The sequence below is a fragment of the Dromaius novaehollandiae genome, chromosome 2, assembly GCF_036370855.1.
Source record: "Dromaius novaehollandiae isolate bDroNov1 chromosome 2, bDroNov1.hap1, whole genome shotgun sequence".
NCBI lineage: Eukaryota > Metazoa > Chordata > Aves > Casuariiformes > Dromaiidae > Dromaius > Dromaius novaehollandiae.
This window is the reverse complement of record NC_088099.1, coordinates 92,235,340-92,252,095: the sequence shown is the minus strand read 5'-3', so window position 1 is coordinate 92,252,095 and position 16,756 is coordinate 92,235,340. Positions and strand designations below refer to the sequence as shown.

The window sequence follows — 16,756 nt, the reverse complement described above, 5'->3', positions numbered from 1 at the left end:
CAGTGACTTTAATTTTTACATATCTGCCGTAGAAAAATGCCCTGTTAGAAAAAGGAGTAATGCATAATACTAATTTTAGCCCACTGAAGTTTCTTAATAGCCAATGCTAAAATGGATACCATCAGTTAATATGCTTAAATTAATAAAAAATGTTGGTTCCCGTGACCGGAACTGAGAATAGCATTTTGAAGTTGCATTATTTCACTGCATCCATATATTTAACACACATAATTATGAAAACTAATTACCACCATTAACATTCACATACAGACAACCTTCTTTTCTAAAGAGATTGTGTTTATTTTAAACTAAAGTTAAATGTATTTGTCCTCAAGTATAAAGAAATTTTCTTACACCATAAAATGTTTAACTTTTTTAGTTTTTTAGGGTTTTTTCTTTTGCTTGTAAATGCTGGAGCTTAGTAAGTAATACAACAGGTAATTGCAGTATTGTTGCCGCACATCCTTAGTTCTGCAGTTTCAATAGGCTGCTTTAAAACTTTTTCCATAATCAAGTTTTAAACATTTTAAACAGCTAGACCAAGAAGAAATGTTTGAATATACAAGACAGTAAGGAGTCTTGCACCTCTAAATCTATTTTGACACACACATACATTCAGTGTGATTAAGTCATACATATATATATATATAACGCTGCTTCCATCACAAGCACCAGTTGAGAATTATACAAAACAGACATCAGAACTGAAAATAAAAAACACGTTTTATTATCAGAGTTATTTCTAACCAGATTTATCAGAACTGAGAAAAAAAAGAAATGTTTTATCATCAGAGCTATTTCTAACCGAGTGATGATCTTTCTGTAGTAAGGACTCCCTTTGTCATGTATTTATATAGCAAATATCACAAAATAATTCTGAACCTTCACTGTCATTTCTAACTATGGTAATACAAATACTGAGCAATATTTAAGCATGTCGCTAGATTCAATTCAACTTTTCTGTTCTTCATTTACATCATTCAAGAGTGTTGCTAGCGATGATCTCCCTTTTGTGTTTCCAATTTGTGAATATGAACGCTTCGTACTTAAACCTCTGTAAAGGGATTTGAAACTGGTCTGTTGTGTGTAATCTGCCATAACCTTTGCCTGTGATTTTTGCAAGGAATTAAAACTCTCAAATTGCCTGCCTTGGAAGCGTAATTAAATCTCTACAGTACAGACAAAGGGACATTTACGAAGACAAAAGGAAAAGCAATACTTCTTCCCAAATTGCTAGCTCTTCACTATCTGTAGGATAGTGTAAGCTAATTTTTGAGTAGACAAGTGATTTGTTAATCTTGTTGGAGAATAAAGGGTAAGAATAAATCTGTTTTCAATAATGCTCATTTCTTCAAAGAGAAGAAACTGTACTGGCAATTGTACAGAAGAGTTCTGTTTGCCCTTATTCTCCCCAACAGAGCCAAAAGGTGACTTACTTCTCTATAGAAAGCCTCTCACTTCTCCAAGCTACCAATTATATAAAAGCCCCTAACACATGCTTTTTTTTTCTTTTCTGTTTTTTTAAGACTAGTCATACAACTGAATCAAACAGCAAAAGCCATTCATTGCTTCACAGTATCTCCATGTTTAGTTTTGCTTCAAAAAGCAGAACAATGTTAATATAGTCCTGTTAAACTTTCTTGACTTCTCCCAAATGCCATCTCTCTTTTAGGAGGAAGCCCATTTGCAATCAGCTTTAATGAATGCAATCATTAGCAGTTAGCAGCTAGGTAGAATGACAACTTGTCATAATAAAGAAGAGACCAAGTAGGTAGCAGAGAAGCTATTATACTTACCCATCATTGCAGTTTCTCAACTGAATGAGTGGTAAGAGAGAAGTAAGATTTCTACAACTCCAAGCTGACATTAACTTTCAAAAAACCTCAAAACATTTCTCAAAAGAAACTTTAGACTACATACCTTCTCGTTGAGGTCTATGGGAAGCCACCGGTAGTCCATCATGAGGTGCTGTGGTTCGTTCATTATTGGACATGCAGTCACTATGGGAAAAGTCATTCTAAATTGAGGAAGAAGAAAAAAAAGAAGATTTAATATATATTATCAAAGCTTGCTCTCAAAGAAAAAAATTCTTAAAAAAAATAGCAGCTTTTTATTTGTTACTCTACGGGAAAACAACAGAAGTTTTTGGCAGTGGCCAAGCAGCACTCATTAGCAATTTTATTCTTTACTTTTTAAAAAAATGTCAGCTATAAACTCCAATGGCTCGCTGACCTTATTTTAAAAAGAGGAGGGAGGGGACCTTTAGGATATCTCAAAGTGGATAATTGAAGATTAGCTCAGAACCTCAAGGCTAATTTACTGTTAGTATGAACTCTTTCAATTTCTAACCTGTAAAATAATCTCACTGAATTCTAATGTATTCTCCCCAATTATATTCATGTCCTATATCTTCATTCAGGCAGCCCTTCACAGATCCTGTTTATTCTTCAACCCCAAGTTTACCAAGTGCAGGAATATCACCTGTAGTTCAGTGTAACATAAAGTATGTTCACTTCAGCATGGTCCATCTGTTTTTCCTGTCTAAGGGATGCTTTCATCGAGCCTGCGATTTCTTCTATACAGGAAATTATGAATTAACTGTTTGGGCAGTCTATCATGACATATGGTCCTAGCAGCCAAATCCACGCACCCCTTGCTAGCTAGACACTGAGAATACAAGCAGCTGCCACTAACACCATTTCTTCCACAGAGAAAAGGACCAGATTGAAAGCTGAACTCCCCCACATTTGCATGCAGACTTCAAAATTAATGCCAAGAACCACTGCTGTGTTAACACAATGCATCAGGAGGGGACAGAACAGGAATTTCATAGAAGTCACATAACATCAATGGATCTCTCAAAGAAGGAAAGAACAAGCTAGAATAACAAATTATAACCTAGCAGAAAAGCAAATGAACTTGAAGTGGTTGTTCTAGGACTTACATAATTTCTCCCAAATTGAGATAAAACATTAATGTATCATTTCATATGCTCTTCTATGATTGCATCTCTTAAAAGAAAAAAAAACAAACCACTCCTGAAAAAACAACCCTCAGAAATATTTTAAAACCTCCAACGACTTCAGATGTAACTGTTCTTGCCAGTCAACTAGCGCAATTGCATGCTTCCAGTAAACTACATATTACCTTAAAAAGAAACATGCATAAAGAACTAGGAAATATCAGTAGTTACTAGTGAGTTTCTGGATTGATCTATTTTAAGTGGTGCACTTTTTACTTGTAACAAGTAGTATAATACGAGCTTAGTACACACATGCAAGCACATACGTATCATCAACACACAAATACTATAAGCTTTCTGGAGAGAGGGAAGTGCAAAGGAGGAGACAAGAAGGCAAACAGACTGGAGAAACCACTCCCTCTCTGACCATTTGATAGGGAATGGTTTATTAGCTATAGTACTGCTGATACTGTATCACACATATTTAGACAGGTAATACAGACATTTCTTTATTTAGCACTATGAATCAATGAAAAACTGCTTTTCAACAGCACTGGAAGCTGAAAACAAAGGTTAGGTTTCTTGGGAAAGCTTTCAAAAGAAGCAAGTTATATAGGGGCCATTCAGTCCACCACAAATATTTAGCAACTGATCTGCATGAAAACCAGGAGATAAGTATCTTTCTTATTAGTAGATCTTAAAACAAATAAAATTACTGGGAGAAACTGATACTTTTTGGAGAAGACGTGTATTAATAGTTCAAAGTTCACTGCTCTCATTCAGGATGAAGAACATGACTCCATTAGAAGACTTTCATAAAAGTTAAGTAGAGGAAAAAGGTAAAAACTTCAGACAGTATTCAGTATTCTTCTTATCATATTTAAATATAGGAAGCATGAGATTCTGGAAATAAGCATCAGAATATCAGTGAGAGATTTTTTTTTTCCCCTGAAGGACTTGTGCAACATGATGGGACAAACCAGCAGCCAAGACTGTTTATCTTGTTTGGTACCAAGGACCCAAGACTAGCACAACAGGCAGCCCAGAATGAGGAAGCATAGACGTGTCAAAAGTTTTCAAAACCCCTTTGCAATTTTTTAATTCTTCAGACTTTTTAAGATGTGACAGAAGTCAACAACAGCTTGCTCGATTTCACTAAACCACCTTTAAAACATCTATCTTGGGTACAAACTGTGGCAACCCATAACAGTACAGTACATACAACTCACTTAGGACCTGGATAAGTAATATAGGCAGCAAGCATGTCCTGGGCATGTTGTTAATCCAGGTTTCATCAGTCACATCAACAACAGCAGCATAAAATTAGTAGATGAACATCTATGTGCCTTTGCACTGCACTACAGATGGTCTGAAGAACTGACAGACATTTTAGTTATTTCATCTAATTCAGTATGTCACTTGTGTTTTACACTGAGTGTCAGTAATTTTAGGTTTCAAATCAATCTGACTTTAAATATAGAGCATGTTTTGCTTCCTCAGGATAAAACTTGCACCACTCTCCAGTCATTCAGTAGACATCCTCAGCAAACTCCTTTATTGACCAAAGCTCACATGACACCTCAAATTACTAATAAATTCTGAGCATAATGTCAAATCAGAAACGAGGATGGAAAAAAGCTGTACATCAATGAAACTGCATTTTAGTAACTTCAGAAAATTTGCAAATTCAGTTTAATAAAAAAAGTAGTCCACAGATGCAAGCTGGAGAGATCCACTTTGAGAAGTCCTTACTATTCCTACTGTGTCAAATATTATACTGCTTTGTCAGACATTTCATAACAACTGTGGTCATAACCAAACCCAAGTAGCTGAGTTTTTAGAAATTAACTCCTAGTCATGCATTATTCACAAAACTGTTAGCATTTGAATGTTAAAGTTATCCTGTTAAAACTGTGATTCCTTTAAGACTGTCCATACAAAGAACTAATACTATGATTAACTGGCTATATCTGAACTAAATAAGCTAACAACATTAGCACATTTTGGTATAAATCTGAGCATCTTCCTCACATAAAATCAAAGAACTGAACCAAAAATTTCTAGAGAAAAATCAATGCCAATTCTCTGGCAAAGTCTTCCTAAAGCTACAGGCAAACACTTGGCCAAAATGAGCTTTGATTCTATACATACTACGTACAGCCGACAGACATTTGCATTAACTTTGTTGGAGGCTCTCCAACTGTTAAATTTGTTTTACTTCTCTAAGATGTCTTTTTACACATCTAAAATTATGATCTGAAGAGCTGAAGACAGTGCTCTAATCACTTTAAGAAGCCAGCTGGAACTCTGACCTAATCTTTTAAGTTCTCAAATGGATCTGAAAACAATTTAAATTTAAAGTCACTCATCACTCTGTTTAAAAGTCAGGTTATTATTTTTTCATTAATCAAAACAAATCTACAGTATTTAAATCCATTTTGATAAATAACTGCTGTTTACGAAGTCAAAAAAATGTGAGCAGCTTTTAAAAGAGAGATTTTGAAATTAAATTATCTCAAAGATTTTTTGCTCAGTTCATGACAGAGACACATTAGATATTGCTGCTATACCCACTATAACTAGAACAGGTACTGTTCTGTCTACAATAACACTCCGTATGAGCTGAACTACATCCATATTGAATGCTCTAACCGCAAAATATTACATGGTTCAAATTTGCATTTAAACAAATCCTTATATCTTTGGGTTTAGGCCAATTTTATATATCATCATAACTAAAAAATTTCATAATTTATTCATTTTTTCACCTAGCATGTTAAACCAAAAATATATACGTGTATTCTGTGGATGACATTCATAACACATACTGGTATGCAGGTGGTAGACAGTAGAGTATCTAGAGCAGTCATAACTTGACCTCACGGCTTATAGTCTAGAAAGGTTGTTTCTGTGCCATCTGCAGTTCCTCTGCTTAAGATGCATTATGATTCTTCACATTTGAGGTTAGTTACTATGATGGTCCTACATCAAGCACCCTTGACTGACTAAAATATACATGTGGAATAGACAATTATAACATGCAAGTGACTGGAAGCAGAGTCAGCAGAGGAACTTCCAGTCTAGAGGGCCAACAAATATTAAGAGTAACACAGATGGATGTTACCAGCTATTCCAGTGCCAATCACACCTCAAAACATGAGCCTTTTAAAACTGTGGTATGCTGCTAAGGAGTTTCTGTTGATGGTCATGCAGTATAGTGCTAATTGTACTAAGTTGTTTCCTGCCAACAAATAAATTGGATTCACACAACATATGCAAGTATAAGGTTAATTCTTGCATAAGCCTTTGTCACTGTAAGACTTTCACATGTAAGATTTCCTGCAGTTCACTGTTCTGCTGATAATGATTAAAATATAGTGAAAAAAGAAATGTGAGCGGCCCCAAACAAGTTGCCAGATAATTAATTTGATAATCACACAAATCTCTGTGACTGGCTAGAGAATTAACTATATTTCTCCTTGAAAATGAAACAAGGTGAAAGCACGCTTTAAAGATTGCCTGCTCTCATAATCTAGAACAGAGTTTTGTAGCTGAGACATCATTCCTCATAGGGCTAAAAGCAAGCACCATACCAAAGAAAACACCTACCACTTGAGGTGTCTTTATATTCATGGAAAACAAGCACCAAATGACCCAAACAGAGCACCATACTGCTAAGGAAGGATGTTGCTCTGTTTAGCTAATGTATGTTAACTGAGCAAATCTCAGCTAATCTACATATGACAAATGTTCAGACTCTGCCTTCTGTTAGGGTAGGTGGCTGAACAAGACATGTCACGCTAGTGTTGTTTTGGCAATATGTAATGAAATCTGCTATCGGATAACCTACTAATAGTCATGAGCAAGTAACTGATGCATGAGTGTTCTGATGTTTGCACTGCACTTTCATAAAAGAACTATTCACACATCAGCTCTGATGAACACTGTTCAGGGAAACCTGCTTACAGCAGTTGGATAGCTTGATTAGCTCTACATATGAAAAATATGAAAGCTTATTTTTCTGTAAGGCTTCAGTAAAACTACTCTTACAGACAGCACTACCTAGCCTTTCATGCTCTATAAATGTAAACTGGCATTGACAGTTTATTTATTGCTTTATTCATAGAAGCTGGAATTGGCAAACAAGACCATATGCTAACAAAGAAAGAATGCATCTTCAAAGTACCAAGACATAACTCATGACACCCGATCAACTGCAGCATCCATACCTCAGAGGAATTTGAGCGATGACAGAATAACCATTAATAGATCTGGTGCCAGATTTAGGATCAGTGCCATATGATTTGCTCAGTCCTTACAACCCACCACTCCTTATTGCTTCGCAACTATGCAGCAGCTTACAAAGGCTAAACATCAGCTATTAAGAAGCAACAGCCAGCTGAAACTGCACATGCACTTGTGTGCTGCTGAACCCTTTCTTGATGACAAGGGCAGCAAAGAGAAAGCCTTACTCAACACTGCGCACAACTATATGGCCATACTATCACTTAGTGATTCTTGCTGTTGCTTGGATATTGGGATAGAGCATTCATGCTATCTTACAATTAAATGGAAATCCCGCACACACATTTAATACCCACGAATGCAAAAATACAGGACAACAGTGGATCCCCAACACTTCAAAATTTGTTTAACATTAACAACTGTTGATGCAAGACTGTCTCCCATGCAAGAAATCCACTACTGTCTTGGACAATCTGCCAGCCCAAGGTAAGGTCAAGACCGAAGTCAACTGTTCAAATGACACTGTTGCTAAAAGTTCCACTTCAGGTTGCAAGCTTTCAACTAAGCAATTACACCAACTGTCCTATTGATCAGGGACACAGAGCTGTCCTACAAGAACAGAATCAGCCTCAAGACCTAACACCACAAAGATACAGAGAATGATCTTTCTTTTAGCCACAGACAACAAACAACTTAAATGCTTTCTCGTTAACTTATCTTTTCACAGGCAGAAGCAATTTCCAGAATAATAATGCTTATTCCACATAAGGTCCTGCTCTACAATGCAAGAATTTTGACTATACTAAATTTTCATGGTGTCAAAGACTCTGGTTAAATCAAGGACCTGTACTTTGGAAACTCACGGAAAAACTCCACTACATAAACAAGTTTGTATTGAGACTGTTAGCTGATGAAATGCATGGCATAAAGGCCACCACTGCCCAACCTCCTCCTCCAACAAACATTATCAGGGAAAGGCCAGATATATGGTTCAAATGGATAATGTACAACCACCCTATGAACTCATATCTAGTCAACTGGACTGCATATAGAGAAAGCATAGTTGCCCAGGAGTACTTTAAGGCACATTTGTATAGGAAAACTATGCTAGGAGCTCACCTATAAGAGGCAGCAACACACACCGTGAGGGAGACAGAAGCCTTTTTGAAGAAACAGCAGTTGTTTTAGAGTGGAAAAGCGTATCAGATGAAAGCTCCAGTAATTACATATTTACCAACCTGTGCCACTGTGAAACCATGAAAATTTTGAGACAAAGGGTGTACCAACCTCTAATGCAGCACTATTAATTTGAACTATCAAGGCCTGCAACAGTGCCATTTGAAGAAACTGACACATCAGCTACAGCAGTGATTTACAACATTCGAGGAATACTACACCTCATGTTTGCTAGAGACACAGCAAATGTTCCATCTGCATACAAATTTTTAGCTGGACTCAAACAGCAGTTTCAGCCCAACCTAGCTAGCCCATGACGCAAGTAGAGAATTTGAAGCTAGAGCCAGTAATGCAACAGTTTAGCTCATGTTAATGCCTTCCCAGTTAGTTGCCAACCCAGCAACCTTGTATAACTTCAGTATTGTCATCATTGTCCATCCAGCGCATAATAATAAAGTTACTTGAATGTTTTAGTTCAGGTTGATGTGCACAAAATATTGTCACAGCCGCCTAGAGTGACGGAAAGATTTAAAAAACATTTGCCTCGTAAAAGTGGTTCACTGAAGTACAATTACTACTAGTAGTAGAGAGAAGACAATGCCTTTGTTCCTACTGCTAACTACCGGCAGAGGATAATATGGCATTTTGTCCAGTCCTTGAACTCAAAGGTCTAAATAGCATACTTTAAAAGTATTCTTTCACATATTGCAATTCTGAACAACGGAAAATCTCTCTGTCATTTTCTTATCTAACTCTTAAGACTCTTCCCAAGACATTAAATCCCCTTTGACAATTAGAAGAGCCCTGTGTTTTTACTTTCTTCTCCCCAAAAGGACAAAAATAAGAGGCTAAGAAAAGGCAAGAAACTCATGAAGGAATGCAGTTTTCAGCCAGATCTCCTAGCCTGTCCTCTATACAAGCTTTGGTTTCTAATAGTGTATGCCCTTAACACTTGGAGGATACCACAGAAACTCATCAAATATTGGAGGAAGTGTAGATATTTCATTATTAATCGCAGATAATGGAGAATTGACTTAGTGTATTCTGCAGCAGCTATGGCTAGACACTGATACGGTAAACAAATGAGGTGACCGAGATTTAAGTAGAGGGAATCCTATAGACCTCAGTGGTTTAACAGATATAGCCACTTTACTGCTGTTGCCTCCATCCTCTTCCCCAATTCTTTAGAAAGAATTGAGAACCCTCAATTCTCCAAGCCCAGTGAGATCTTGCTATCTACAAATAGGCAACATTGGGCAACACTGAAAACCCAGTCATAGCTTAACAACAGTAAGGTAAGTCCAAGCATTACAAAGCCATAACTTTGTTTGTGATGGCCTCTGTTTATTTAAAAAAAGGGAGAAAAAAATGAAATGGAAAACAGCAAGAGGCTGATTAACTCTTATATAAAGAGACTCGGACAAGACTACAAACTTTGTCTTTACTTGTCATAATACCTCATAATTAGAGCTGAGCATTTAAAACAACAGAAAGCAGTGAAAATTTTCACTCTGCGGTTTCCTGGAACATTAGCATGTACATTTAGACACAGAGCTGTTTCCTTTCAGGCACTGTATATTATCTAGTTTTGAATTCCTTTCCAGAAGACTCCTAATAAGGTTTCTGGAAATCCTTAACTCCAGTCTGCAGCTGGAAAAATTCCTGTTCAGGGACAAGGGTGTTCGGATCACTGAAAGGGTCAGAACACTTTGTATCTCAGTATGTAAAATAGCATATACGACATCAGTATCTTCCTGGAGTGTGCCACCATTTAAAATACATTTGCCAACAATAAAATAACCTTTTTATCTTTCCGTCTCTTACTTAAGCCAGACTCCCGAAGATGCACTTTCCCTTATACTCATGTCTATGATATTTAAAAGGATACACATGAGTATGCAGCAGTTTCAAAATGGGACTGTCTGTATTTTTTTTCTCCCAGACAGACCTCTGATTCTAAAATTAAGTTCTAGTACCTTGTTCTGCTGCAAATCACTGAAGATCAATCACAAAAACAAAGTACTCTTTTAATTTGCAGACAAAATATCCTATAAATAGACTCCTGCTAAGCACAATGTTCTGTAAACAGAAACTTTTCCTTTGTTTATTAAGTAGAGACTTTCTCTGAAAAGAATCCACCAGCCAGCTAGTTATAATACTATTCAGCAAACCATTATCTCCAGAAGATTGCTTATTTCAATAGAACCTTAGTTCTACTACTGTCAAGCATGCCTGACTAAACGCTCCAGTGTCTAATGCAAGCCATATTATGCTACCACATGCTCAGACTCCCTTCAGCATCCTGACATTCTAACCTTACGTCTTTAAAATGGAGTGAGATGGACAATGAAGAGGAACAGCTTTGATACTGCGCTTACTAGACAAATATAATCAGCACAAGAATTAAGCTATGTGTTCCGTTACTTGAATTGATACATTTTAGTGGCATCAGTAGATTTTTTGCACATTAGTAAGTTTATGACTACAGATGTGAATACTGATAATTTATTCTAATACTTATTCTAATACATCACCTCTAGATTCAGAATTCATATTCTGCACAGCCCAATGTACTAATGATTTTTTTTTTAAAGTAGTGCTATTATAAACTACCTCTTCCTTTAAAAAGCTGCAAATACTATCAGGTGTTTCTACCGTAAGTAAACAGAAGTATTTCAGAACTATTTCCTAAAGAAACAAAGTTTACACAATTATAAGGCAATGCTACCTCTGCTCATCTCACTTCAGCACTCTTTCCTCCAGGAACTTTTGAACCTACCTGTCAATTCCAGCTAAATTTGTTTAAAGGTATCCAAGAAATGTTAAGTTCCTAAGGGCTCATTAAAACTAGAGATCAAAAAGAGCAGCAACCCTTTACTAAGAAACTACTTCAGTGTGAGCTGAATCTTACCGGATCACAGAGGTCCTATCCAGAAAACAATATCAACATCCAATCACAGGAAAAAATAAACTGATATGATGTTCTGCTAACCAAGGCATACAGCCATTAGACAAATTCTCCATAGGTAAACTTGAGTTCTACTGCTCATTATAGCTATGTATTACAGCACCTAGAAACCTCAAAACCAAGCTGTTTTATTAGAGATACTACATGCAATAATGTAGTCCTTAACCTCAGGAATTCAAAATCTGAATTGGACAAATAAACCCTTCAGTTCAAATCCAGGCCTGAACTCCATCAATCTTACAAGTGGATTTCACATCACTATCCTTTGCAATAGGCACACAGTTTTGTGGGTAAGGTGTACAAGAGCTCTCCTGCCTAAAAACTTTTCAGGAAGTGTTTTGTAAACAAGCATACTCAATAACCCACCATATTTTGGTCTGAAAACGTCTTCAGACAGCTCAGAAAGGCTGAAGACACAAGAGCTGAGAAAGCTTGGTCGCATAAGGAAGGGAAAAGATCAGACCTGAGCTAACGGCTACTCAGTGCAAAACTTACTGAGCAGTGGCTCTGTTCAATAAACCGCTCACGCTGCAGCCTCTCTGCGAACAGGGTGCCTTTGCGGTAAGCCCTTCCTGTAGCGACCCCACGGTCTTTCCTCAGCGATGACTCTGCTGGTTTCCCCAGCGCTCGGGGCAGGGACAGCTCCTCGGAGCACGGGCTAACGGCGGGCGGCCGCTAACGGCTACTCGGGGCCCAGGCCCGAGCTCTCCCCCGGCACCGCGCGCCTCGCATGCGGCCAACGCCCCCAACGTCCGCGCCCCCGCCCCTCCAAGCAGCGCGAAAGGCAGGTGAGCCCCTCCCCACAACCCCGCGGCCGCGCGACAGAACGGGCGGCCTCGTGCGCACGCCCGAGCCGTTGCCGGCCCAAAGCAGCGGGCACCGGCACACCGCCCTCCCATTGGGCGGCCGGGGCCCTCCCTCCAACCTCGGGGAGCCCCGGAGCGGCGCGTGATTGGGCCCCCGCGTCGCTACGTCCGTTCAGAACGAACGAGACCCTTCCCGTTATGCAACAGAGGGAGCCTGCCCCCTCCCCCACCCTCAGCCGAATGGAGAGGAAACCGCCCTTCGGGCACGTGACCAGGAGCGCAGGCTCCGCCGCCGCCATCTTGAATGGGGGCGGGAAGCGCCGGTGACCATTACTCACCGCATCTCTGAGCAGGGAGGGGTCTGGCGGCGCGGCTGGCCGGGGAGCTGCTCCTTTCCCCTCACCGGCGCGGGGGGCAAGGGACGGGGGCTGTACCCTCACGGACCGGGGAGGCGCCACGATCGAGCCGCCTCCCCGCAAACAAAGCGAAAGGTTTCCCCCCCACACACACCGCTATTCTCAGGCTGGGGAAGAGGAGAGACATCTTGGCGGTTAGGGGTTTCCCACCCCCTCTCTCGCTGTGATAGTTTCTTCTGCCTTCGCCCCTTGGAAACTGGCTGTCTCTATTAATGGAGGAAGAGAAATAGGGAGGAGGAAGTCAAACTTCCTACTTAAGGTGAGCACAGCTTCCCCCCTCCCCCCTCCCCCCGTGAGGGGGCTGAATGAAGCATGGAGAAAGGTGCAGCCCATGCTAAAGGTGTCAGGAACGGTCTCCTCCAGAAACTTCTGTATGACTCTGTGGCACAGTAACAAGGCAAGCACGCAAGTCTGGCCCGTGGTGACACAGTCCACGCAGGCAGGACCGCTAGCTTCCAGGGCACTACTGGGAGGGACACAAGGCACTGCTGAAGTTACCAGGGCGGGTGAAGTTATTAGTGCTACAAAGTTGCTGGCTATAGGACCACAGAACTGGTTAAAACCAGAGAGGGAGCCCAACCCTTCTTACCTGAGGCTGGTAAAAGAGAAATTTGAGAGGTCTTTAGAAAACCATTTTAGTTCACAAACGCTGAGCCCTGAAGGCAGGCACTTAAATTACATAGATTAAAGGAGCATAAAAAGTACATGGACAGCTGGCAGGGTTTTAGATCAGGTCCAATTTAGCAGTACAGCTGCATTTTAACCACTAACTGCATCCCCTCCAATGTTTTATCTGCCAGGGTCCCACAGTCCATAAGAGTGTGAACTGAAAACACAGAGTCCATCAATCCCTCCACTCCCAGTCAGCCATTATTTCCCAGAAGAGGCCCTGCTGTATTTACAATTTAACCATTAGGAAAGAAAGAAAAAGAGCCTACAGAAGGGATGCAGTTTCAGTCCTGTGTAGACGATGTGATGTGTTTGTTCAGCCAAGCTGATCTGGTTGTCTCAGTGTTCCCTCAGTAAATGAAACCACTACAACTTGGAACACTGCTTTCAAACTGAGGCCAGAATGCTATACAAAACAGACTTCAATTCCAGTAGTTCATGAGAGTCTGAGCTCCCACTGCATTTGGTGGGACATAGTGAGCAGTTACAATTGATGTGCCACTTTCAGTAAGTATGTTTCTAGTTATTAGCACTTTAAACACAGCAAGAACAGTGTCCAGCCTTACCACTTCCTGCAATCCAACCCTCTCCTTAAGAGGGACTTCCAGGATTCATTTTGGTATAGCTAGACTTGATGCAGGTCAGTAAGCCAAAATAAACACTTTTTGGAGTTGTGCTATGCATTCATTATGATTTCAGTACCATAACATCCACCCACTAGTTTATGACCTGCCAAATGTGCTTTGGCCTTTGAATGATACAAGCATTTACTTAATGTATTTGAAGTCTTAAAAATTCATTCCTGTCTCCTCTGTGCAGTCCTCAAAAGCATATCCTGTCTTTACCAAATAGAGAAAGTGGACATTCCTTTAGCGTTGCAGGCCACATGATAACACTTTTTTCTATGAGTGACTGAATTTGATAGCACTGTAAGTAAACTGAAAAAAAACATTTACAGTTTTGTGCCTCTTTCTGTTAAGTACCCAATGAAAGTCTGATATGTTCAGTTTAACAACCTGTCTGCATTATAAATATCTAACTTCCAAGCCCTTTCTTCCTCTTTGCATGAGAGGCCATCTATAGACCAAAAACTGTAGAGCTCCAAGATGACAACTTGGTTGCATAAATATGGGGCAGATTTTAAAAGAAATATTCATCAAAAAGGCAGGAATGCCATGGGGGGGGGGGGGGGGAATATCAGCTTACATATAGCTGCTGCATATGAGAACATTCAGTGCCACTCACTGAAAGACTTCATTTTCATTCCCTGTGACAGCCACCTTCTAGCAACAAGTGGCACAACTGCTTTCAAGATGCACTCTGCTGTTTCCTGACAGCCACCCAGAAATTAAGCTTTTCCCTGAACAGAAGCTCCAGTCATGACATTTTAATTTGCTCGTTTAGTAGAACGACTACCACCTATTCCCAAAGGTCTTCAGCCATCTTATAGAACGTGGCTTTTCAGAGAACCAGCCTTATAGATGCTGATTATAGCCCTGATCCTCGCCAAGTCCAAGCCTAAGTCTCATTTTTAGGGGAGAGACGGTTCTACATAAAAATTACTTCAACATATCCCATTGTTTTAACCCACTGGAGAAAGCACCCCTAGGCGTGCATGTTTCCTATCTAGTATTATAATAATTTTACAAGTTCAGTCAAGCTGTCGCTTTCACTGTTCAAGCCTTGGATGGCAGGACTACTTTAATGGCCTGCAATGCACAAGGCAGCCAGTCAAGCTCTGGGAAGCCTCCGCATCCTGCACTCTAGCAACGCAGGATCCGAGCAGCAGTGCACCAGAGCATGGCGGGCTGCAGAGAGAAGTCCGCCTGCCCGCCCCCCAACTCTACGACATCATAACTGGGCACTATGACATCACCAAAGAGATTCCAATGGGACTCTACCCCTGCCGGGGCAGGGGAGGGGCGTACACTGCCCTGGGAAGGGGGAAAGCTATGATGGGCAGTGAGGAGAGATGAGGGGCCACATCCCAGCCAGGGAGGGGAGGGGGGTCTGCAGGAAGAAAAGGGACCACTCCGGCTCCTGGGAAATTGGGAGGGGGCATAGGAAGAAAGAGGAAACTGCCCAAAGAGATGGCGCTGCGGGAGGAGACCAGGGCACGCTGTTACCTGGGCTCGGTGGCGGCTGAAGGCCTCCTCTTCCTGGTCCCCACACAAGGCCCTCCGCAGTCGCTCCAGGTGCTCCCGCAGGGTGACCCGCTGGTGGAAGGAAAAGGCCGGGTGCAGCGAGGCCATGGTGAAGAGCAAAAGCAGCTCCTCCTGTGCACTGAAACCCAGGCCCTGGGCGGTGGGCAGGGCGGCCTGGCCATTTTCTCCAGCCCCGTCCACCACCACCACCACATCCTCCTCATCAGCCACCTCCTCCTCAGCGGCACCCGCTTGGGACCGCCGCGCTGGGCAGCTCTGCAGGATGGAGTCCACCTGGGGCAGGAGGCGGTGGAGGCGGCCGGCAGCCTCGCGGTTCTCGGAGCCCAGCAGGGCCAGGTAGACGATGAGCTTGGAGCGCACAGCCGGGTCACGGAAGTCGCCGAGCTGCCCGGGGTCGCTGAGCCCGTTGGCCTTGGCCTCCGAGTCGCGGAGACAGTGGTAGTCCTTGCGGGCCAGGTCCTCCAGGCAGGAGCCCAGGAACCGCAGCTCCAGTGGGTTGCACAGGTCCAGCAGCCCCACCATGAACTCCAGCCGCTGCGCCGAGCCCAGCACCAGCCCGAACCACTCGTACACCGTCTCCTTGTCCGTGCGGGCCGCCGCCGCGCCGGGCCCGCCGCCAGCGGCTGTAACGGCAGCGGGCGGCGGCGGCGGGCCAGGCCCAGGCCCGGGCCCCGGCCCCAAGCCGTGCAGCTGGTTGGGCCGCTCCAGCCCGCACCCCCTTCCCGCGGCGGCGCCCCCGCGGGTGGGCGCCCGGGGCACCTGCTGCAGCTGGAGGTGACAGTCCAGGGCGCCGCCGGGCTCCTTCAGCCCCAGCCCTGTAGCTGCCGCCGCCCCTTCCGCCGCCGCCTTGTGGCTCGTCTGCTTCAGGGGCAGCTTCATCTTCAGCATCCTCGGCACGGGGGGGGCCCGAGCATCCGACGGGGCCCGGCCCCGGCCCGAGGAGCGGCGCGGCGCGGCCGAGGGCGGCGGTCAGGAGGCGCCGCTCATGCTGCCGCGGCCCTGGAGGCGCGGGAGAGGCGCGCGCGACAGCAACGGTCCCGGCAGCGGCTCGCGACGGCGCGCGCACGCACGCACGCACGCGGGGGGGGGAAGGGGCGTGTGCGTAAGTGGGGAGGGGGCGGGGCGGGGAAGGGCGGGGCGGGGCGGGCCGCGCGCGCGGTGACGGCGGCGGCTCCCGCAGCGGTTCCCCTCCCCCCTGTGCCTGTGCGCGCGCGCAGCCCCTGAAGCGGCCGTTGGCGCCCGCCGGCGCAGCCCGAGGCCGACTTGGGGGCCGGTGGAGGGAGGGAAGGGGGATAAGGGGGAGAGGGGGGCGGGGAGAGGGCCCGGCCCGGCCTATCAGGGCGCGGCTC

The 16,756-nt window shown here is 43.1% G+C and overlaps 1 protein-coding gene across 4 annotated transcripts in view; it reads right to left on the bottom strand.

Annotated features, from left to right (window-relative positions):
* Window positions 1-16,510, bottom strand: part of ZCCHC2 (zinc finger CCHC-type containing 2) — a 45,681-nt gene extending 29,171 nt beyond the window's left edge. For all 4 annotated transcript variants that reach the window (XM_026115639.2, XM_026115640.2, XM_026115641.2 and 1 more), the window contains exons 1-2: window positions 15,369-16,510; window positions 1,921-2,017 (exon numbers count right to left, since the gene is read on the bottom strand). In XM_026115639.2, the coding sequence (XP_025971424.2) occupies window positions 1,921-2,017; window positions 15,369-16,295 (1,024 nt within the window). In that variant the 5' untranslated portion in view covers window positions 16,296-16,510. The remainder of the gene's footprint in view (window positions 1-1,920; window positions 2,018-15,368) is intronic.
* Between the last annotated feature and the right edge of the window lie 246 nt (window positions 16,511-16,756).